Below are 22,928 nucleotides of genomic sequence, written 5' to 3' on the forward strand. Positions count from 1 at the left end.
GTAGATCATGTGTTGTGCTTTCTGTTGTGAATGAGAACGTTCTTTACTTGGTCAGAGCAAAGGATCTCAAAATCATTAGCCAACTAGGTACCATGCTGCAAGGTGCAGGGAGCGTAACTGCGGGTACAGGAGAGAGCCTCGCTCCTGAGTGAGGAGGTTTGGGATTAACGAGAGATGGTACGGAGGGTATCGCACTAGTCGGAGGAGAAATGGATACCAATGTTGGCGTGCCCACGCGGGAGCTATTAATATCATGGTAGCTTTGTCCATTTTGATCTTTTGGAGGACTTTGGAGATGAGGCATAGGCAGAAAAGCGTACATGAGGGGACCCCCGCCCCCCAGTTGTGTAGGAAGGCGTTCCTCAGAGAACTGAGGCCGAGACCGGCTCTGGAGCAATAAGGGTGACACTTTTTGTTGGATTAGGTGGTGAATAAGTCCACTTGATGGGTGCCCCATCGCCAAAATATGGAATGAAGGACTCCCTGGTGAATTTCCCATTCGTGGTCTGTTGCAAAATTCCTGCTGAAGGAATCTGCTATTGTGTTGGTGATGCCAGGTAAGTAGGTTGTCACAAGGGCTATGCCATTGGCAATGAACCAATTCCATAATCGGGTTGACTCTGCGCAGAATTGGGATCACGCACCGCCTTGACGATTTATGTAGTACGGGCAGTCCCCGGTTTACATGGATCCGACTTACATCGGATCCCTACTTACAAACGGGGTGAGGCAACCCCACATTAGCTGCTTCCCCCCAGCAGACCAGGGAGACGCGAAGCTAGCGCCCCCCCCCCCCCAGCAGACGAGGGAGACGCGGAGCGGCTTTTCTCAGCAGACACCTCAGCTTGAGAATAAAGGACTGAGGGAAGTGAGGTGTGGGAGAATAAAACTGAGCTCTGGAGAAATGTTTGGCTAGAGTTTCCCCTACAATATGTACCAGTTCCGACTTACATACAAATTCAACTTAAGAACAAACCTACAGTCCCTATCTTGTACGTAACCCGGGGACTGCCTGTACATGGTCGCTATATTGTCTGTGAGGATAGCAACCATAGAATTGCGGAGGTGTCCATGAAAATGCCTGCAGGCGTTGGCGACCGCTCTGAGCTCTAGGAGATTTATGTGTAGCAGAGACTCCTACGGAGACCAGCGACCTTGAATGGAAAGATTGCCCATATGGGCCCCCCAGCTTATAAGAGACGCAACTATTTATGTGGTGTCAAGGTGGGGGCTGTCGAAAATGGGGTACTGGAGAGCAAGCTGTTGTCCCTGGTCCACCAGTGGAGGGAAGCTTTGACTGTTTCAGGAATAGTCACTGTTCTGTGCACGTTATGTCTTGTCAGATTGTAGACCTTTAGGAGCCAGTGCTGTAGTGGTTGAAAGTGTAATCTGGCATGGGGTACAACATATGTCGTTGAGGCCATATGGCCCATCACCTTGAGCACTGTTATAACCTGGACGGATCATTTGTAGAGGAGCTTGTCCAGCAGTGCTTGTATTGCCTGAAATCTGTCGGTAGGCAGGTAAGCTCTTGCTGAAATGGAGTCCAGATGAGCCCCTATGAATTCTATATTTTGGGTTGGTCGAAGAATGGATTTGTCGTTGTTGATAAGGAAGCCTAAGAGAAGGAAGGTTTCGATTGTAACTCGCAGCATTTCTGATGCTTCCATCGATGAGCCTGCTTTCAGGAGACAATTTTCTAGGTAAGGGTATATTATCACCCCTTTGAGTCAAAGATGAGCAGCAACCACTGTTAATGTCTTTGTGAAGACCCTGGGCGCGGAAGCAAGGCCGAAGGGCAAGACTCGGTACTGAAAGTGACCTGTACCAACTGTGAATCGTAGAAATTTCCTGTGGGTGGGATGAATTGTTATGTAAAAATAAGCGTCTTTGAGGTTGAGAGCAGCAAACCAAGCGCCCCACTCCAATGTGGGAAGAATGGAGGCCAAGGTCACCATCTGGAAGCGCTGTTTGCAGAGGTATTTGTTTAGCTGTCAGAGGTCCAATATAGGTCTCCATCCACCAGTTTTCTGTTAAACTAGAAAGTAGCGGGAGTAGAATCCTCTCCCTTGGAATTGGAGGAGGAACCTTTTCTATGGCACAAATATGAAGCAGGTGAGTAATTTCAGTGCATAATAAGTCCTCGTGAGATGGGTCCCTGAAAAGGGACGGGGATGGTGGGTTTGTGGGAGGTATAAATAAGAATGGGATGGCATACCCTGACTGAATTATTTCGAGAACCCATCTGTCGGTGGTAATGTTGCACCATTGATGGTAGAAAGGCCTCAGACGGTGGTGAAACATATGGAGGTTTGATGGGTTGTCTGCCTGCTCTCGACCAACACGTCAAATGTGCTGCTTGTTGCTCGATTGAGTTTGCGCACAGTTGGCTAGATTCCTACATCTCAGAGGTCTCTGACATTGGGGGTGGCGTGGTTGATCGAATTGTCATGGCTGATGCTGCCACTGCTGTCTGGTGTGAAAGTAATCATAACATCTTTGAAATGGAGTATAGCGTCTTCTCCTGAATGGTGGGGTGTACATTCCTAGTGATCTAAGTGTAGTTCTGGAGTGTTTACTGGAATGTAACACAGAATCTGTCTGCTCACCAAATAACTTGTCTTTATCAAAGAGTAAGTCCTCTACTTTTGTTTGTAATTCTCTAGGAACAACAGCTGACTTCAGGAAAGAGGCCCTTCTTATCACCACAACAGTGGGGGTGGTTCGAGCTGCACTGTTGGCGACATCCATAGCTATTTGTAGGCTTGCTCGTGTGGATGCGTAACCTTCCTGGACAATGGATTTGAGAAGTGGCCTTTTGGACTCTGGAAACGCTTCCATTAATGGAGTCAATTTAGGATAATTGTCAAAATTATGGTTGGATAAGTGAGCAAGGTAATTCACTATTCTTAGTAGTAAAGTCAAGGAAGTGTATAGCTTCCTACTGAATAAATCCCATCTTTTCACCTCTTTGTCTGATGGATTGGTTTTAAATTAAGGCGCCTTTGCCCTCTGATGGGCTGCCAGAACTACAAGGAAGTTGGGCTGTGGGTGAGAAAACAAGAACTCTGAGCCCTTAGGGGTGACAAAGTACTTTTTATTGGAGCACTTGTTGGTTGGGAGGGCCGAAGCAGGTGTCTGCCACAACTCGTTGGCCACCTCTAATATCGCCTCATCCAGAGGTATAGCTAGTTTGGCACTCTGGGTTGTTTGTAAATTCTTTAGCAGGCGATGCTGTTTTTCTTTAATCTCTTGTAACTGTATTTGCTGTGAGGCCGCAACTCTTTAAAAAAAGGTCTTGAAACTGCCTCACATCATATGGTGGAGAAACATCACCTGCCTCATCTGGTGTAACTGCCTCATCTGGTGAGAAGGAATGATCCATTGGGGATACCTCTGGTGGCTGTGCATCCTCTGTATTCGGTTGTATCTCACCCTGTTCAGATGGGGGAGAATAGGCGGGAGGTGGATCCTGTTCAGAGAATGCAGGAGCCAAGAGTGGAGAATGCCTGGAGGATGAATATCCCATCGTGGATCTCGGTGAGGATGTGTGCGAATAATGTGAGTTGTAGTAATGAGGTGAGTAGTCCCTACGATGGCGATAATAGTCATAGCGGTCTCTATGATGGTATGAGGACTGAGATGGAAAACGCCTATATGGGTGGTAGCTGGTATAAACATACGTGGAGTAAGATCTCTGAGAGTGAAGTGATGGAATCATAAAATCATAGGACTGGAAGGGACCTCAAGAGGTCATCGAGTCCAGCCCCCCGCCCTCAAGGCAGGACTAAGCTCCGTCTACACCATCCCTGACAGATGTCTATCTAACCTGTTCTTAAATATCTCCAGAGAGGGAGATTCCACCACCTCCCTTGGCAATTTATTCCAATATTTGACCACCCTGACAGTTAGGAATTTTTTCCTAATGTCCAATCTAAACCTCCCCTGCTGCACTTTAAGCCCATTACTCCTTGTCCTGTCCTCAGAAACCAAGAGGAACAAATTTTCTCCTTCCTCCTTGTGACACCCTTTTAGATATTTGAAAACCGCTATCATGTCCCCCCTTAATCTTCTTTTTTCCAAACTAAACAAGCCCAGTTCATGAAGCCTGGCTTCATAGGTCATGTTCTCTAAACCTTTAATCATTCTTGTCGCTCTTCTCTGTACCCTTTCCAATTTCTCCACATCTTTCTTGAAATGTGGCGCCCAGAACTGGACACAGTACTCCAGCTGAGGCCTAACTAGTGCAGAGTAGAGCGGCAGAATGACTTCACGAGTTTTGCTTACAACACACCTGTTGATACAACCTAAAATCATATTTGCTTTTTTTGCAACAGCATCACATTGTTGACTCATATTCAACTTGTGGTCCACTATGACCCCTAGATCACTTTCCGCCATGCTCCTTCCTAGACTGTCGCTTCCCATCTTGTATGTATGGAACTGATTGTTCCTTCCTAAGTGGAGCACTTTGCATTTCTCTTTATTAAACCTCATCCTGTTTACCTCTGACCATTTCTCTAACTTGCTAAGGTCATTTTTAATTATGTTCCTATCCTCCAAAGAAGTTGCAACCCCACCCAGTTTGGTGTCATCTGCAAACTTAATAAGCGTACTCTCTATCCCAATATCTACATCATTGATGAAGATATTGAACAGTACGGGTCCCAAAACAGACCCTTGAGGAACTCCACTTGTTATCCCTTTCCAGCAGGATTTAGCACCGTTAACAACAACTCTCTGACTACGGTTATCCAGCCAATTATGCACCCACCTTATCGTGGCCCTATCTAAGTTATATTTGCCTAGTTTATCAATAAGAATATCATGCGAGACCGTATCAAATGCCTTACTAAAGTCTAGGTATATGACATCCACCACTTCTCCCTTATCCACAAGGCTCGTTATCCTATCAAAGAAAGCTATCAGATTAGTTTGGCATGACTTGTTCTTCACAAACCCATGCTGGCTATTCCCTATCACTTTATTACCTTCCAAGTGTTTGCATATGATTTCCTTAATTACCTGCTCCATTATCTTCCCTGGGACAGACGTTAAACTGACCGGTCTGTAGTTTCCTGGGTTGTTCTTATCCCCTTTTTATAGATGGGCACAATATTTGCCCTTTTCCAGTCTTCTGGAATCTCCCCTGTCTGCCATGATTTTTCAAAAATCATAGCTAAAGGCTCAGATACCTGCTCTATCAGCTCCTTGAGTATCCTGGGATGCATTTCATCAGGACCTGGTGACTTGGTGACATCTAACTTTCCTAAGTGATTTTTAACTTGTTCTTTGTGTATCCTATCTTCTAAACTTACCCTCTCTCTGCTTGTATTCACTACGTTAGGCACACCTCCAGACTTCTCGGTGAAGACCGAAACAAAGAAGTCATTGAGCATCTCCGCATTTCCAAGTTTCCTGTTACTGCTTCTCCCTCCTCACTGAGCAGTGGGCCTACCCTGTCCTTGGTCTTCCTCTTGCTTTTAATGTATTTATAAAAGGTCTTCTTGTTTCCCTTTATGCCTGTAGCTAGTTTGGTCTCATTTTGTGCCTTTGCCTTTCTAATCTTGCCCCTGCATTCCCGTGTTGCTTGCCTATATTCATCCTTTGTTATTTGTCCTAGTTTCCATTTTTTATATGACTCCTTTTTTATTTTGAGATCATGCAAGATCTCCTTGTTAAGCCAAGCTGGTCTTTTGCCATATTTTCTATCTTTCCTACACAGCGGAATTGTTTGCTTTTGGGCCCTTAACAACGTCCCTTTGAAATACTTCCAACTCTCCTCAGTTGTTTTTCCCTTCAGTCTTGCTTCCCATGGGACCTTACCTACAAGTTCTCTGAGCTTATCAAAATCTGCCTTCCTGAAATCCATTACCTCAATTGTGCTGGTCTCCCTTCTACCTTTCCTTAAGATCATGAACTCTATTATTTCGTGATCACTGTCTCCTATACTGTCTTCCACTTTCAAGTTCTCAACCAGTTCCTCCCTATTTGTTAAAACCAAATCCAGAACAGCTTCTCCTCTGGTAGCTTTTTCAATCTTCTGAAACAGAAAGTTGTCTCCAATGCAGTCCAGAAACTTATTGGATCGCCTGTGCCCCGCTGTGTTAGTTTCCCAACATATGTCTGGATAGTTGAAGTCCCCCATCACCACCAAATCTTGGGCTTTGGATAGTTTTGTTAATTGTTTAAAAAAGGCCTCATCCACCTCTTCCACCTGGGTAGGTGGCCTGTAGTAGACTCCTAGCATGATATCACCCTAGTTTTTTACCCCTTTTAGCTTAACCCAGAGACTCTCTACACAGCTATCTCCTACGTTCATCTCCACTTCAGTCCAAGTGTGTACATTTTTAATATACAAGGCAACCCCTCCTCCCTTTTTTCCCTGTCTGTCCTTCCTGAGCAAGCCGTACCCTTCCATACCAACATTCCAATCATGCGTCCCATCCCACCAGGTTTCTGTAATACCAATGATATCATAGTTGTATTTATTGGTTAGCAATTCCAGTTCTTCCTGCTTATTACCCATACTTCTCGCATTTGTATATAGGCATCTAAGATACTGATTTGATCTTGCCTCCCTGTTGTGCCCTGACCCTCCTTTCTCCTTGCCATTATAGGCCGTAGTCCCCCCCATTTCCAACCCATCTCCCAGTCCCGCACATTCAGCACTTACCTGTGGGCTTTGCTCACCTGCCCCCGTCGATCCTAGTTTAAAGCCCTCCTCACAAGGTTAGCCAGTCTGTGTCCAAACAAGGCCTTCCCGCTCCTGGAAAGGTGAACTCCATCTCCGCCAAGCAGTCCTTCCTGGAAGAGCACCCTGTGGAGACTAGGAAGATCGTCTGGGAAGAGGTGATGGAGAAGCAGAGAAACAATGAGAGTCTCTTGTGGCAGCCCTTGGAGGCATAAGGAACGGTGATGGTAGTCTATCAGGTGCTGCGTATCTCCCAGTGCTTGATGGTGATGGTGGAGAGGGCAATGGAGCCAGCGAGAATGTTAAAAGCAAAGATGGTGGTGATGGATTACAGAGATGATGGGTCTTCGCTCGCGCCTTAGCTGGTGCAGATGTTTGCAGTGTTGAGGGTACCGGGCATGCCGAAGCTGGTCCTGTGTGTCCCAGCACCGAGAGAGGGGCCGCATAGTAATGAGGGCGAAATGGTGCATTTCGTCTCTGCTCCGCATCATGGCCATATGCCGACGGTGATGGTCGGTGCTGTGGAGGAGTTAGCGGCTCACTGTTCCGCACTGTAGGCGGTGCTGTGTGGTCTCGCGCTGGGGCAGGTTCCATGAGTTTCGGTGCCAGTGTCCAGCTTGTTTGCTCCCGTGCTCAAGTAGGTGCAGAGTCCAGTTCCAGTGCCGGAGGGGCTCTGGTCGGTGCCAACTGTGTATGCGGTTCCATCGCCGCGGATGGTGCCGATGGCGGTGGTGCCGAAACTGTTGTGGAAGCAGCAGCTAAGTGACCCAATGTTCCAGGCAATTCTGCCCTTTTGGAAACCTTAATGGAAGGCCGAGTAGTGATAGAGGAGGCAGCTGACTTCCCTCCTGAACTAGGCTTGCCCTGAGATGATAAGGGCAGCAATATGGCTGGAGATGGCTTGGATTTCTTTGGGGGTGCCCGAGTTGGGGAGGACGCACTCCTCTTTTGCGGCTGTTGACTTGTGCTCGGTGGCAAGGGTGATCTCCGGGGCTGAAGGGCTTTGTCAAATAAAATCATCCTCTGCCACATTCCCCGGTTGCGGCGAGCCCTGGCTGTTAGCTTAGAGCAGTGCACGCATTTCTGTGGCACATGAATCTCTCCCAGGCAATCGATACATGGCTCATGGCCGTCGGAGGACGGCATTGGGAGCATTTTTTGAATCCAGGGGATCCAGGCATCTCCGCAGAGAGTGAAAAACTTCTGTTATTTTTTTTAACTATATACAAAAACGGTAATGGGGGGGAGAACAGAAACTTAGCCGTAGAGAGTTCAAACAAGATATATGAAGAAAATTCCCCCTTTTTTTTTAAGCAAAGAAGAAGAAGAACAGTAACGGGAACAGGTATTAACTAAAGGTAAGTTGTGGAATTAACTGATTTGTCTTACAAAGAGTGGATAACGAGGAGAGAAGGTCTGCTTCGTCTGCAGCCTGAGGTGGTTGAAGAGGAACTGGTTGGGACTGGATCGTGCAGCGCGGGAGAGTGCGAGCGTCATGAGATGCCCTGCCATGCATGTGCGGTCCAGTTGAGTACAGCTTTGAACATCTCTGTCCTGCAGTGCCGGGGCAAGCCCAGCACCTACAGTGGAGCACCCATGGGAACATCACTTGAAGAAGAACTTTTTTTCCCCCCAGAAAACAGGATTATTTTACATAACCTAGCAATTCTTTTTTTTTTATCTATAAAATTGCAAGATAGATTGGTGGTAGAATTATTTTGATGGACCATATCTCAATGAACATACTGGAGAGTAATTACCACATTTAAATGCTATACAGAAAATTTTATTTGAAATTAAAGAATTATAATATTGAAACAGAACTATCCCAAGACAGCCATCTTTAATAAATACTTGGTTGAAAAGATAATGCCTTAAAATCCAATCAATTAAAATCATCATATAATCTAACTTATTTGCAAAATATATGGAATGCTGCTTTCAGTATATTTATTTATTCACAAAGAAAGAAAAATTAAAGAAACTGTATCAAGTAAACATAACTAATTAAATAAAAACATTTGTGCACATAGCGTGCACCAACTTCTACAAACTTTGGAAATGTAACACCACAATGCTTCATTAGCTGACATGACACAGATATGTGTAAAGATTAAGACCTACATGTTCAAAATACTATAATCATTTTGAATATCCAAATTATGAAACCTAAGCCCCAATTTTTGGAAGTGCTAAGCATCCAAAATGAGTGTTATGGTAAGATATAATTGACCACATACACTTACTGCCCATTTCTGGTTTTCAATACGCTAATGCACTTATCACTGATTTCCATGTGAGCTTCAAGGGTGCAGTGAAAAAGGGAATTGTGCTTTCATCATGGTATTTCATAAACAAAACAACCCTCTGTTTAAAAGGGATTACTTTACACCTTAGTCCATTCTGTGCTTTTCAGCACATTGGGCAACCCTCAATCTCTACCCTTGCTTATCAGCTACCATGTAACATAAGTCCTTTCATTGCAAATTAATTTTTTCTACATCGTTGGTAATTGTGCACTTCCAAGTCATCGTAGGTCTACCCCTCTTTCTTGATGGATTTTCTGAGTTCCAACTTAGAGCCATAATCAGTAATCAGTTACGATCAATTCGTAACACATACCCTAACCATTGATGTCTTCTCTTATACATTATTTTAAAACCTTGATTTAGCCATTTTCTAACATCATCATTCATTTTTCTTTCCTCATAGCTTACTCCTAATATTCTTCACAAGCACTTATGATGAAATGCATCTAACTTCTGGGCATCTGTTCTCTTAAGTTGCCAGGTTTCACTGCAATAGGTTGCTATGGCTGCAACGATGACTGGGTTGACGCTTAGTTTTGTATGTAAGGATACGGTATTAAGATTACAAATGTTCCTAAGTTTACCGAAGGCTGCATTTGCTTTGCCAATTGTTATTCTTCTTTCCTCAGAGATGTACCAACTTGGCTTCTTGTGCTTCTGAGCTATAAGTAGGTTAAATGGGACATGTCCTCAAAGCCAGCCCTAATAGTAAGTGCCTAATTACAGGACATCTAACTATGCCCTAATGCCCATACAAGAAGCTTCTACTAATAGAGGCTGACTGCATAGGTTAAAGCAATTTATAAGATCTTGTAACAATATGATTACACAAGATACAGTAAAGGTCATTAAATGATATATTCATGCGTAAACAGACAATTTAACTAAAGTATATCTGGTTAAATTCTTGATGCAAAAATCCTGTAGTTTTACTTTAAAATTGTGTTGTCAAGTTAACTGGTTCCCCTTTTAAATTTAGTAGAGGATATCACATTTTAAGAGTAATATAGGAATTTTATAAGGATACCTCCATAATTTCTTGTTTTTCATCTGCTGCAAAAAGATTGGGTACTTCCCCAGTATTGAGTACACTGTCAATATCTTCCAAGAAAGCTTCTTCTTTAATCTGTGTGTCTGTGATTATAAACACAGTTTTCAATCCCTTCATCCCTGCACTCTTCAGAAGATTCTAGAAGGTTCAAAAAAATAACTTTAACTTGATTCAAAGTGTGATATACTCTAAAACTTTCTTCTTGAAAATTAAAACCAGAAGACATGCATGTTAATATTCACCTTCAGATCTTCTCTCCACTCGTTCATACCATAGCTCTTAGAGATCTCAGGCTGAAAAATACACATTTTTGCCATGGCTGTAGCCAGACGGGTCAAGGACTGACGTCCGCTCCCTCCCATTCCAACCAGTAAGGCATTGCCACCTGACTGCTTCAGAACACGACTTATCCGAGACAAATGTTCCAACACATACCTGGCAATGAAATAGATTAAACATAATGACAGCAAACGACAATGTAAATTTATAAATTTATTATATTTTTCTAAGCTAATACTTTTATTTTCTGTCAATACACCTGGGCTGTGTCTACATTGGCATCCCTTTCCGAAAAAGGGACGCTAATGAGACACTTCGGAATTGCAAATCCACGGGGGATTTAAATATCCCCCGCAGCATTTGCATTTACATGGCTGCCGCTTTTTTCCGGCGCGGGGTTTTTGCCGGAGAAAAGCGCCAGTGTAGATGCGATTTTCCGGAAAATAAGCCCTTTTCCGGGAGATCCCTTATTCCTACTTGAAGGAATAAGGAGATCCCTTATTCCTACTTGAAGGAATAAGGAGATCCCAGAAAAGGGCTTATTTTCCGGAAAATCGCATCTACACTGGCGCTTTTCTCCGGCAAAAACCCTGCGCTGGAAAAAAGCGGCAACCATGTAAATGCAAATGCCGCGGGGGAATATTTAAATCCCCGCGGATTTGCAATTCCGAAGTGTCTCATTAGCATCCCTTTTCCGGAAAGGGATGCCAATGTAGACACAGCCCTGGGGAATTAGTACAGAATGTCATGTAGCCCAACTTCCTTCCTGGAAGAGCATCTCCAAAGCTGTATATGTAGTGAAAAATTAATCTTTCATAACTGTTATAACTATGTACAGAACTATGTAAATATCACCCGATCATGAAATAAAAGCTTTAGGAATTAGTGGGCCTGGACTGATGAAGATGTCAATCTAAAAGAAGAAATAAAGAAATAAAGAATTTTCCAAATTCTAAAGGACAATAACTCCATTAGTCCTACCCGTTGGGAAATATCAATAGTATGAAAAGAACAGGGAAGAACACATAGGAAAGAGTATGGGACTGGTCAAAGTTTTCCTCCTATAAAATGTACTTTGTCACTTATTTTGGGAAACAAAGAGTCCAGCAATTTCTTTAACAGATGGCACCTGGAGATTCCCACCCTCATCACTGAAAAGTGTGTCAGAAGGAGATGAAAAGAAAGGCCATCAAAAGTGAGTCTGCCTTTGAAACTTGACTAAAAGAGAGATAAGAACTCCTTCCTAAGGCAGTGTAAAGCTCATTTTAAGATGATGAAGAGACATACCATTTAAACTGGCTTCAAATACATCTGATCATCTCAAAGAAAACAAATTCTAATTACCCTGGATAGCCAGTTGAGGATATTTTTCTGTCTGCTTGGTCACTAGGAGATGATGGCTTGTTCTGCCCAACCTAGAAGCTCACTGGAAAAACTGCAGCTGTGATTAGTGGGGCATGGCTGTGCTCCCCCTCAGACTCAGAATCTCTTTTCTTGGTGAAATGAGAGTCCAGAGGCCACAAGAAAAATGGTAGATCTCTCCCCTAATAGATGATTAGAGAGCCAATTCACAGCTTGAGCACCATCTGGATTTGGTGCAGCACTTCTAAATTGCTAACAGGAGTGTTCCTGAGAAGGGTCTCTGAGGGAAAAAATGTTACTTTGAACACCAGTTAACTGAAGAAATAAGCAGAGACATGAATGGAAAAGATCACTACTCACCACCTACTCCCTTTCCCCACCAAAAAAGGAGCAATAAAGTCAACTGAAAAAAACATAGCAAATGTGGTTAAACTACCACACTTTGTCTATCAGAAACAGAATTTCTGGTGTGAAGTACAGTGCATTTGCATCCCAGTAAAATCATCTGAATTGCCCTCAGCATCTGCCAAGAGGTAATATAATCAGTGACAGTTGGGCAAAGACATGTGAAGGGTAAGAGACAGGTAAAAAGTGAAATTCTCTAAATTGAGTATTTTTACCAACTTGTTAATAATGTCAAGTATGTGCACCTGAAAACTACAAGGTTCATTCTTGTTTTGTGGGTTTGGTTATACTCTTCCAAACATTGCTCCACAACATCACTGAACTGTTGAACACTTGGAATTTCAATATAAAGTCTTTCATCTCCTTCAAGGTCAGGGTTCATATAATCTCCAAATACCAGACTTCTCATGTCTTCTTCAGTTACCTATAGCATAGAATCAATAACAAAGTCAAAATCAATTGTTATTTACCTAATTCAGAACATTTAAAAAATAAAATGAAAACTGGTTAAATATACAATAAAATAGAAAAGGGGCTCTGAAATATTTAACCTTAGGTAACTGACTAGATTACCTAATTGGTAGGGCTTCTATTTTGGGGTTGATTATTAATTTAATGGGGGGTGGGTATTTTTAGTAATATTTGAGTTTTATGTAGAAAAAAGGGATGTTCAGGACTTTCTCAAAGTGTGTTGTGTGGTATTATGGTGTATATTCTCTTTATAAGGTTCTCTAGTGCACTTTCATATAGTACTGTTTCATGCAGCAATATACTGAAGTGCACTAGGGAAACTTTAGTGCTCACCAGCAAGGCCTACATGGACTAATAAATGAGCAATATATTACTTCACTTTACAGATCACACCTCCTAGTCTACATTACTGATCCACGTAGACAAACTCTTTGATATAAGTAACAATTTTGGTATTTTTCTTTTATTTATAGGATAAACTTTTTTCTATTGGGATCTTTTATCATTGTTTAGTTACAGGTTATGTCCATCTCTAGTAAATGTTTTTTATTCATTCTTGGAACATAACTAATTCAGTCTCATGCACCAACATAATCAAGTTTTCCCAAGATATAACACAGAGATACAGATAGCAACCTTCCTCCCCATATTAGGAAGTAAGAACTTGAGCCATAATATTAGTTCTTTATCTTCTTATCAATTAAAAGGCAAAAGAAGGTGGGAAAATCAAATTATATAAAAAAAATCCAAAATACTAGAATGTGATCACAACAGAAAACGAATGGTCATCTGGAATGGTCCCTTAGAATGTGCGTTTACTACCTATGCTAAACAACCTATTCCATCTTATATTTAGCTATGATACTCTGAGTACCTTCCCCAGGCCTAAAGAAGAACTCTGTAGCTTGAAAGCTTGTCTCTTTCGCCAACAGAATTCAGTGCAAGAAAAGATATTACCTTGCCCACCTTCTTTCTTTATTAGACAATAAGTAATTCACAGACTAAGTCTAAACACAGAAGCTTTTTCCATTTAGTAGATTAGGTTTCCAGAAGTCCATTCAAAAATCTTCATCAGTGAGTTTCCTCTTGCAGATACAGGTTGGACCTCCATGGTCTGGCAACCTAGGGACCAGTCCCAAACAAGGGAATTTGCCAGACCAGGGGAGGTCCCCTGCTACCGTCTGCCAGACACTAGTCAAGGCTGACACCGGCTCTCAACCCTGGTTGGAGCTGCCATATGCCAGCCTGCTGCCACTGTGCTCCCAGCCCTGGAGTTCTCTAGTCCAGAGACATCCATGTTCCTTACCAAACCATGGATGTTGCCAGACCAGAGTCTCCCGGTTTAGGGAGGTACAATCTGTATCACTCTTTCAGGAAGATGGACCAAGATACAGATGGGTTTCTTCTCGTCATAAACATTGGTAAATTACTTCCAGATTGGGGTTTTGAGGTAGGTTTTTTTTGGTTTTGGTCTTAAAAATCATGGGCTAAAAGAGACACACCAAGGAGAAGTACCAATGGCTTTCACATTGTAATCTGTGCTAAAGCTGGGAGAAGAGACACACCAGACTGATGATAATGATTTATCATATAACTTGATTCATCCTAGAGTCTGTGTTACCTAGACTTTTTATTTTAATTTTAGACCCCTAAATGTCTCAAATAAAGAATTTGCCTAAAGGACCATGTCCTAAGTGAACAAAACTGTAAAGCTCTAATAATATTTAAAACATGTCAAATCCAAAATGCCCTTTAAGGGACTTTGAATATGGACAAAACTGAGGAGGTAAATATGAAGTAGTGAGCCAAGCATGGTGCTGAATCCTGAGACTATATTTAGGACAGCTGTCCTTTTTTGAAAAATAAGAAATAGTTCTTTATGACAGAAACCAGACAGATCCCCTGCATATCTTACCAAAGTAGCTATTAAGCTACTGAGCCTTTTCAAATAGGAATCAGTGGAGACCACTGACTGAGTTTTGCCTTTGTTTATACAGTTCTAAGAGGCACAAGAGGAGCTTATCTGCTTAAAAAGAAGCCTGGAGCAAGAGTTCCTGCCTGTGCCACAAGGAAGTAGTCTGTGGTACCATATGCTCTATCAAGGGAGGTATGATTGGAACTCAGGACAACCCCAGTCACTCTGTGGGCAGAACAAGAGACCATGTCACAATTTGTGCAACAGAGCCTTGAGGAATATGAAGCAAAATGCAGGACAATGTAGCACTTTAAAGACTAACAAGATGGTTTATTAGATGATGAGCTTTCGTGGGCCAGACCCACTTCCTCAGATCAAATAGTGGAAGAAAATAGTCACAACCATATATACCAAAGGATACAATTAAAAAAATGAACACATATGAGGAATATGTGCATCATAAGGATCAGGAGTGTTTGTCTTAGTTGAAGGAGAATGAAAACTAAAGAGGTTCAATCAGTTATAAGAGTAACCTCTGCCAAGAAGGAAATGACCTGGAAATTGGTCTGCCTATCAGCATTAAACCTAAATAAGGAAGACCACTGATTCAGATTTGAGAAAAGACAGGGACAGAATTCCATATATTTATACCATCAATAAATCAGCTACAGAGACATGATTATGAATTAATCTCAGTGTACAAGACATGTGGCATATAAAGTATACAAAGTCCTATAAAGTAAAGGTGTATCAGTCACCACCAAAACAAGCATCTAAAAGTGACATACAAGTCAGGTCATTCAAACTAGTCTAGAAATTTTCAAAAGCCATCACATTTTCTTTAAATGCACAAAAAGATGAAAAATAATTAATTTCCTAAAATGTATCCTCCTCCCACACCCCCAAGGGGCATTATATAATTCTAGTTTTCAACATATTTTCCTAGCACAATACAGAAAAGTAAATAACTCAATACCATGAATGCCTGAAAGTAAAAAAAACCTATTTTTATAGTAACGTAGATAATAAAAAGTACAAACCATAAGCCTACCTCTTGCCAGAAGGAAAGAAGAGAAAAATCTTTGTTGTAGGTATTTTTGGGGTGGGAGGTTAACATGCTCCAACACAATGAGCACCAAAACAGATGAGATAAAACATCCACTACTGAAATTCAGACATTTTGACTGAAAATAATAAAAATAAATTGTTTTGTAATGGCAACTGTGATTACTTACAGGTGCATTCCCTTGCCTCAGATGTGCAAAAACAGAATCAAATGCTTCTTTGAAATGGTCTTTCACTATGTCTTTCATTACTTTGAACAACCAGGATCTATCCGTGTCATCCACAAGGCGGTCATAAAATACTCGAAACACTTCATGCACAAACAGACGAATCATCGTATGCTTGCTTTCAACTGAATCTTTTTTAATGAGTAAGCAGCCTTGGACAACACGTGAAAAGTCACGCAGGTTGAATGTGTAATGTGATTTGGCTGGTGTAGGCAGAAGATTTTTCATGGCTTTCTTATATACCTAAAATATGAAAAAAAGCAATGAACAAAAACATATGCACCAATTACATGGCTTTTTTTTTTTTGCAAAACATATTTTTCTATATAATATTTTGTTCTGTGAAAAAAATTCAAAAATATTAAACAAACTTCACATCATCAGTGTATGGTAAAAGTATTATCAATCCACATCCTAAAAGTATAACTAATCCAAAAGTGAGGCACTGCTAGAATAAGTGACTTACACATAGGAAGCCTGATGCTGAAGCAGGAATACAACCTAAATCTCTGACTTCCAGGGTGGAGTTTTAATCTTCCTCTCATGAAGGACTGAATTATGGACATGGTAGTTGTACAGATTTTCAGCTATGTGAATCAATTTGTTAGCATGACTAAATAGCCCGAAGATCATAAAAATACCCAAGCAACTGATAATATATGGTATATACTCCATTGCTGTGTAGAGTGTTTCATCTGTCTTTAGCTCATTTTGTGTGATGAAATGGAGACCTTTGTTAAGAATATTTCATATAGCATAATGAACACTGTCAGCAAGCATCTTTCCCACTTGCTCTAAGATACAGTCCATGTGCCTTGTTGTAGAGTTAAAAAATAACCCTATTAACAGGCAAAGAAACAATAAAATAATAAAATTTAGTCCAAACCTTCTCCCCAGACCTGCTCCTAGGTTCTTAGTACAGGGTTCCTTAGTTCACCTGCTACAAACTCTGTCAAGGGAATCCAACTCCAGTGCTCGCTGTCTCTGATTTTTCTGTTCTGATAGGTGTTGTGTGGCAGGGTACTCACTCTGTTTCCAGAACAGGAAATTACCCCTTTTTGGCCCAAATGGGATTTTTGTCCATCCCTACATATGCACTGTTGGAGCCCAAGCAAATTATTGTTCGAAAAAATGAATAAACAAATTATCTTGTTATACTGGTCTATCAAAAGAGAATACATCATTTTAAAATAAAGAAAATCTTTTTAAAATAAAGAAAGAAAAAGAGAAAAGAAACGAAAAAGAAAAAAGTTCACTCTTGTTCTCTAATCGTATGTCATAACACATCAGACTCCAAAATAAGAAGGTTTTATGCTACTATCCACAGTTCAAAATCTAAAGCTGTTGGCTTCAACTGGGGATTCTTCTTGCAGTAGAGGGTGAGAAAATGCAATTAGCATTCTGGAAGAAACTCAAAAGAGAGGATCCAAGAGCTTTAGGAGGACAATATTAGGGTCCTATGCAGGAATAGACTTTTAGCCTGTGGCTAAGTGAGCCTTTGAGAAGCGAGGGCTACTCACCTTGTGCCATAATGAAGGTTCTTCAAAATGGTTGTCCCTGTGGGTGCTCCACCTTAAGTGTCTGGGTGCCACTGAACACCCAGTCAGAGATTTTTGGTAGCAGTGCATTCCAGTAGGCTGTGCACGTGGAGCAGATGGCATGTGCTGTACTACTACTGCGCATGTGTGATGGATAGGAGGAGTGCTGGCCAGCACCTGGTGACTAAGGGTTAAACTCAGGTAGCCAGCAAGCATGTTGGCCATGGGGCCAGGAGAACCAATTGAGATAGAGGGTTAAAATTTGAATTGGATATAGATATCTTGCTTGCTTTCTTTGTGTGGGAAAGTTAAAGAAGGACCTGAGAGATACAGAATGATTTAAACCCAGGCAGGACTGCTACATGCCTCCAAGAAATTCAGGGCATGGAAGTGGATTGAACAAAGAGAAGCTCGTGAGTAAATAAAAGGGAAAAAAGTTAATCTAGTCATGATCAGGGTATTTTTCTTTATTTTGTGGTTTGGTTTGAACTGCTGTGTGTGAATCTATGCCTCGCCTCCCCATGTACCATCTAAGCACTGTTCCCAGTGATTTTCTCTGTGTTTTAAGTTGTTTTCCTTAGTTGCGCTGTAACAGCTACCAACCAAGTATGCTTTATCAATTTTATCTTTTGTTTTGTAATAAAAAACACTTTTTAAAAGTGATTATTTGATTCTTGTGTCCTGGAAGGTACAGGAAGTTTATCTGACTGTGTGTGTCTACATGCCTCAGACTGAGAAGTCAGCTACCAGAGACTGCAGCTTGTTTTTCTCTTTTATTTTTTCAAGCTCTCTTGTGGCAGAGGACGTTGGGGTACCCCTGGGGAAGGAAGTCCAGGTGTTTTACTTCTGAGTTCAAGAAAGGGGTTTGTTTCACTTGGTGGTGTCAGCTTTTTTTTGTTTATTTCTCAGAGCCAGTGTATTTATGACTCTGGGAGGGTTAGGGGGGTTATAAGCAGAGACTGAAGAGGCAAGGTATTTAAAGTCTTTGTGGGCCCTCACCTTCTGCACTTGGAGTGCCAGAGTGGGGATCAGCCACGACAGCATGTGCATCCAATCTCCTCTTCAGTTCCTTCTCTTCCCCAGAAAGAAAACAACTGTGCCTGAGGCAGGGGAGGGGGGAAAGGGCGAGTGGTGGAGCACCCACAGGGACAAACATCTCGAAGAACCTACATTACTGCACAAGGTGAGTAACCTTTTTTTCTTCTTTGAGGTGTGTCCTTGTGGGTGCTCCGCCTTAGGTAATTATGGAGCAGTACCCATGATAAGAGGTGGGTGCTTCAGCTAATTAGTATCACCGCACAGCAGCTAGAACAGTATGTGCAAACTGAGTACCATGGGACAGGTAAGTATCAAGAGCATAGTGTCTAGAAAACATGAACAGAAGACCACATTGCTGATGTACAAATGTCCATGAGAGGTATGTTATGCAGGTAAACTGCAGAAGCCACCATGGTCTTTGTAGAGTGTATATGTTGTTGTAATGGAGGATCTCGGCCAAAGATGGAGCAGGCCAGTCTGATGCAGTTCACTATCTCTGAGTAGAAATTGGTGTGCCCAAGGATCTTTTTGTGATAGAGACAAACAGTCTAGTTGACTTAAGGATTTGCTTGGTCTGGTCCAAATAAAAGGCAATTGCCTTGAAGACATCGAGCGTGTGCCATGCAGCCTCCTTATTATCAGTGTTAAGCTTCGGAAAGAAGACAGGTAAGATTATGGGTTCATTACAATGAAATCAGTGGAGACCTTGGGAGAAACTTTGGTGAAGACAGAGAATGACTTAGTCTTTATGGAAAACCATGAAGGGAGGATCCATCATCAGTATGCTGGTCTCCTGACCAATGTGATGACTGCTAATAAGACTATCTTCATAGAAAGGTGGAACATGTTACCATGGGTTCAAATGGTTTACGGGTGGGAGCCTAAAGCACTAAATCAAGGTCCCAAGCTGGAACAGGGGGCCTGATAGGTGGGTACATGTTCTGCATGCCTTCGAGGAAGCTCTTGGTCATTGGGTAAATGAAGACAGATTTGTTGTCAATGGGCAGATGAAAGGCTGTTATAGTTGCAAGGTGAACCTTTAAAGAGCATTTTTGTTCAGACCAAAGTGAGAATCTTCTCCACTTGTAAAGGTAAGACATTCTGGTTGTTAATTTGCAACTGTTTAATAAAATGTGTTTGACTTGATCAGTGAATGTTGTTTCTTCTGAGGTGAGCCATTGAGAAACATACCTGGAGGTGAAGTATTTGTAGGCCTGGGTGACAGACTTGGCCTCCCTCTTGTGTCAGGAGATGGGGAAGCAACAGAAACCACCATGGCCTTCTCCTGAAGCAGGTAAGTATACCACGTCTGCCTGGGCCAACCTGGAGAAATGAGGATCACCGTGGTTGAGTCCAACTTTATTTTGTTGACTACCTGATGGAGGAGTGGAATTGGAGGGAAAGTGTAGAGAAGTCATGCATTCCAGGTTACTGTGAACACGTCCCTGAGGAGTGCATGCCAATGCCTGCACGTGAACAATATTGTGGACACTTCTTGTTGGCATTGGTTGCAAACAAGTCCACTAGCAGAAAACCCCAGCAGTTGAACAGTTGATGGAGCATTTTGCAGGTCCATTTCCCATTTGTGATTGGAGTTGAAATTCCTGCTGAAGTGATCCACAGTGAGTTTGTCCTTGCCCAGTAGAGAAGCAGCTTGTAGGTGGATGTCGTATGCAATGCACCATGTCCAAAGACGGACAGCCTCCCCGCACAGGTGGTAGGATCTGACTTTACCCTGCCTGTTGATGTAATATATGGTTGCTTGGTTGTCTGTGAAGATCTGAACCGTACTGTTGTGTATGAGGTGTAGGAAATGCTGGCATACATAAAATACTACCTTGAGTTCTAGTATTTTTATGTGCAGGTTGTACTCCTGTGGAGACCAACATCTTTGGATCTTGAGAGAACCTGAGGGTGCTCCCCAGCTCAGAAGAGAGGCAACCATCATGATGTCATGGACAGGGGTCATTTGTGATAAGGTACTCCAATACATACATTTCTTAGGTTTGTCCACCAGTCCGGGGAAAGTTTGGTCCTGTTTGGTATTGATACTAATTTGTTGATGCTGTTGTAGCATGGTTTGCATACAGTCCTTAGCCACTGCAGCATAGATCTCATGTGCAATCTGGCACTAATGAAGTGGCTGCTGCCATATGTCCTAGTAGCTGGAGACAAGTCCTTGAAAGGACTTGTGGACTGATTTGAGCCAGTGATACAAGCTCCTGTATAGTCTGGAATCTTTGTTGTGGTAGAAAAGCTATAACCTCCATGCAATTGAGGTAAGCCCCAATAAATTCCATTCTTTGACCTGGCTGGAGTTTGCACTTGGAGAGATTTATCTGCCCCACCCAGTTAGAGGCTCAGGGCTTCTTGCACAGAACTGACTGACTGGGTGGGGCTGAATAATCACCTGTGAAGTTGTGCTACCATACAGCTTAGAGGGAACACTCGTTTCAGCCATCTAACATCCAAACCATCAGATGCAGTGATTTTTGGTCTGGGCAATCATCTAACCATGATTCTGAAACACCATGTTTGTACAGTTTGGGAGTGGAATAGAAGGTTGAACAGTCATCTGTAACAGATATGTCAGCTTAAACTACCATGACCAGTCAGAAGCTAAGTGACCAAAGATAAATGCAGTTCTGAACTGTCTAATCTTGGCTATTACATGGAAAATCATGGAATTGGTAGAAAAGTATCAATTCCACGAGAGAAGGCAGGCCTCAGGTAATGATCCTTGGCTTATGCCCCCTCTTGAGCGAAAGTTTGGACATTTGATGTCCTTGGTGGTAAACATGTCTATCGTGGAAATTTTCCATTGGTCAAATATAGTTCTGTGATGGACCCCTGCTAAAAGAACTCTGCTTGTGATGAATTGTTGGCTTAAGATATCTGCTTGATTGTTGCTGATTCCAAACAGCTGCCAGGTGAAGAACTGCCAGGTTATCCTGGGCAAGGATGCCAAAACTGTTGTAGAAGTGTAAGGGGGTACCGGCACTGGAGCCAAGGGGCTACAGGGCCATAAGTTCCACTTTTTATAACACAGGCATAGTTGGCAGCCAAGAGGCTACATTGCCCCCATCCAAACTGCGAGACTTGGGCAGGAACAGAACAGCAACAGCAGGGGCTGGTATTTCCCCCCAAACTATGCCCATGTTTAAAAATGTGGGCATTATCCTCCAGTTGGCCCCCTGGTTCTAGCACTGTTGCCTAGACTGATGACAATATATCTGTAACTTGACAGCTTTGTGACAGAGGAGTGATGAGCAGGTGCATTAGAAGCAAGAGGAAGACCAATAACAGGGTAAACCTATTACTCTAAAAAGAGGAAACAACAATGACAGAAAATGTGGAAATGGCACAGGTGCTTAATGAAGGTTGGTGGTGATTGGACATTTAACATAGTGAATGCCAGTGAAAATGGGGTAGGTTCCAAAGTTAAAATAGGGAAATAATAAGTTAAAAAATATTTCGACATATTAGAAGCCCCTCCCTTCTCCAATCCTCTACCCCTCACTCCTGTCCCCTATTTGGATACCCAAAACCTTTGTCCCCCTCCTGCACCCATATCCCCTCCCAGGTCTGGCAACCCAATTCCTTGCCCCAGATCCTGATGAAATGCATCCTAGAATACTCAAGGAGCTGACTGAGGAGATATGTGAGTCATTAGCTATTATCCTCTAAAAGTCATGGAATACAGGGCCAATCTATAAAAAAGAAAATAAGAACAACTCAGGGAATTACAGACCAGTCCACTTAATTTCTGTACCAGAAACAATAATGGAACAAATAATTAAGGAATCCATTTGCAAGCATCTAGAAGATAATCTACTATATATTTTAGAGAATTTGTCAGTCTAACAAACTCTCTGTCCGTCTGTGGCATCCATCCTTCCATCTATGAGTCTTTTTGTACAAGAGCTCCTCCTAAAACAGGCAGAAGCAAAATACAGCCTACGGGCTGTATCTGGCCCACCACACCACTGGATCCAGCCGCGGACACTCCGGGGAGCTGCAGGCAGGCTCCCTGCTTGCCTCACCCCACCCCACCCACACGCTGCTCAGAAGTGTGCCTGCAGGGCAGTTTTTCTTTAAAAACTGTGAGTCCGGAGGGGAGGGGGAAAAGCTTTACGAGTTGCTCCCGCCCACAGCACATTCCCATTGGCTAATTTCTGTTTCAATAACAGGCAGCCACGAAGCACAAGGGGCTCTAGAGCACATGGCTGCAGCCTGAACAGGGGCAGGGCAGGGCAGGGCAGGCAGCAGTGTTCCCTCTAAACTGCCTGGCGGTACAGCTTCACAGGTGATTCATCAGCCCCGCCTAGTCAGAGACTCATGGCTAAGTACAGAGCTGACTGACTGGGCAGGGCTGATGAATCACCTGTGAAGCTGTGCAGCTTAGAGGGAACACTGGCTGGCAGGGAAGCTGATTCAGGAACAGGTTGCTGGCTGGTAACTCTCCTGGTCAGACCCTGCCTCTGGCACCCCAGTCCCTCCCTTCTCCAAACCTCTGCCCCTCATTCCTGTCCTCTACTTTACATACCCAAATCCTCTGCCTCCTTCCTGCACCC

At 42.7% G+C, this 22,928-nt stretch overlaps 1 protein-coding gene across 1 annotated transcript in view; it reads right to left on the bottom strand.

Annotated features, from left to right (window-relative positions):
- The window catches only part of DNAH12 (dynein axonemal heavy chain 12), a 235,155-nt gene that overhangs the window by 79,757 nt on the left and 132,470 nt on the right, over positions 1 to 22,928 (bottom strand). Inside the window, exons 42-45 of the mRNA XM_089781364.1 lie at positions 15,722 to 16,021; positions 12,346 to 12,524; positions 10,297 to 10,489; positions 10,031 to 10,192 (exon numbers count right to left, since the gene is read on the bottom strand). Of these exons, the coding sequence (XP_089637490.1) occupies positions 10,031 to 10,192; positions 10,297 to 10,489; positions 12,346 to 12,524; positions 15,722 to 16,021 (834 nt within the window). The remainder of the gene's footprint in view (positions 1 to 10,030; positions 10,193 to 10,296; positions 10,490 to 12,345; positions 12,525 to 15,721; positions 16,022 to 22,928) is intronic.

Source organism: Pelodiscus sinensis, chromosome 11 (assembly GCF_052426305.1).
Source record: "Pelodiscus sinensis isolate ZL-2025 chromosome 11, ASM5242630v1, whole genome shotgun sequence".
NCBI classification, from domain to species: Eukaryota; Metazoa; Chordata; order Testudines; family Trionychidae; genus Pelodiscus; species Pelodiscus sinensis.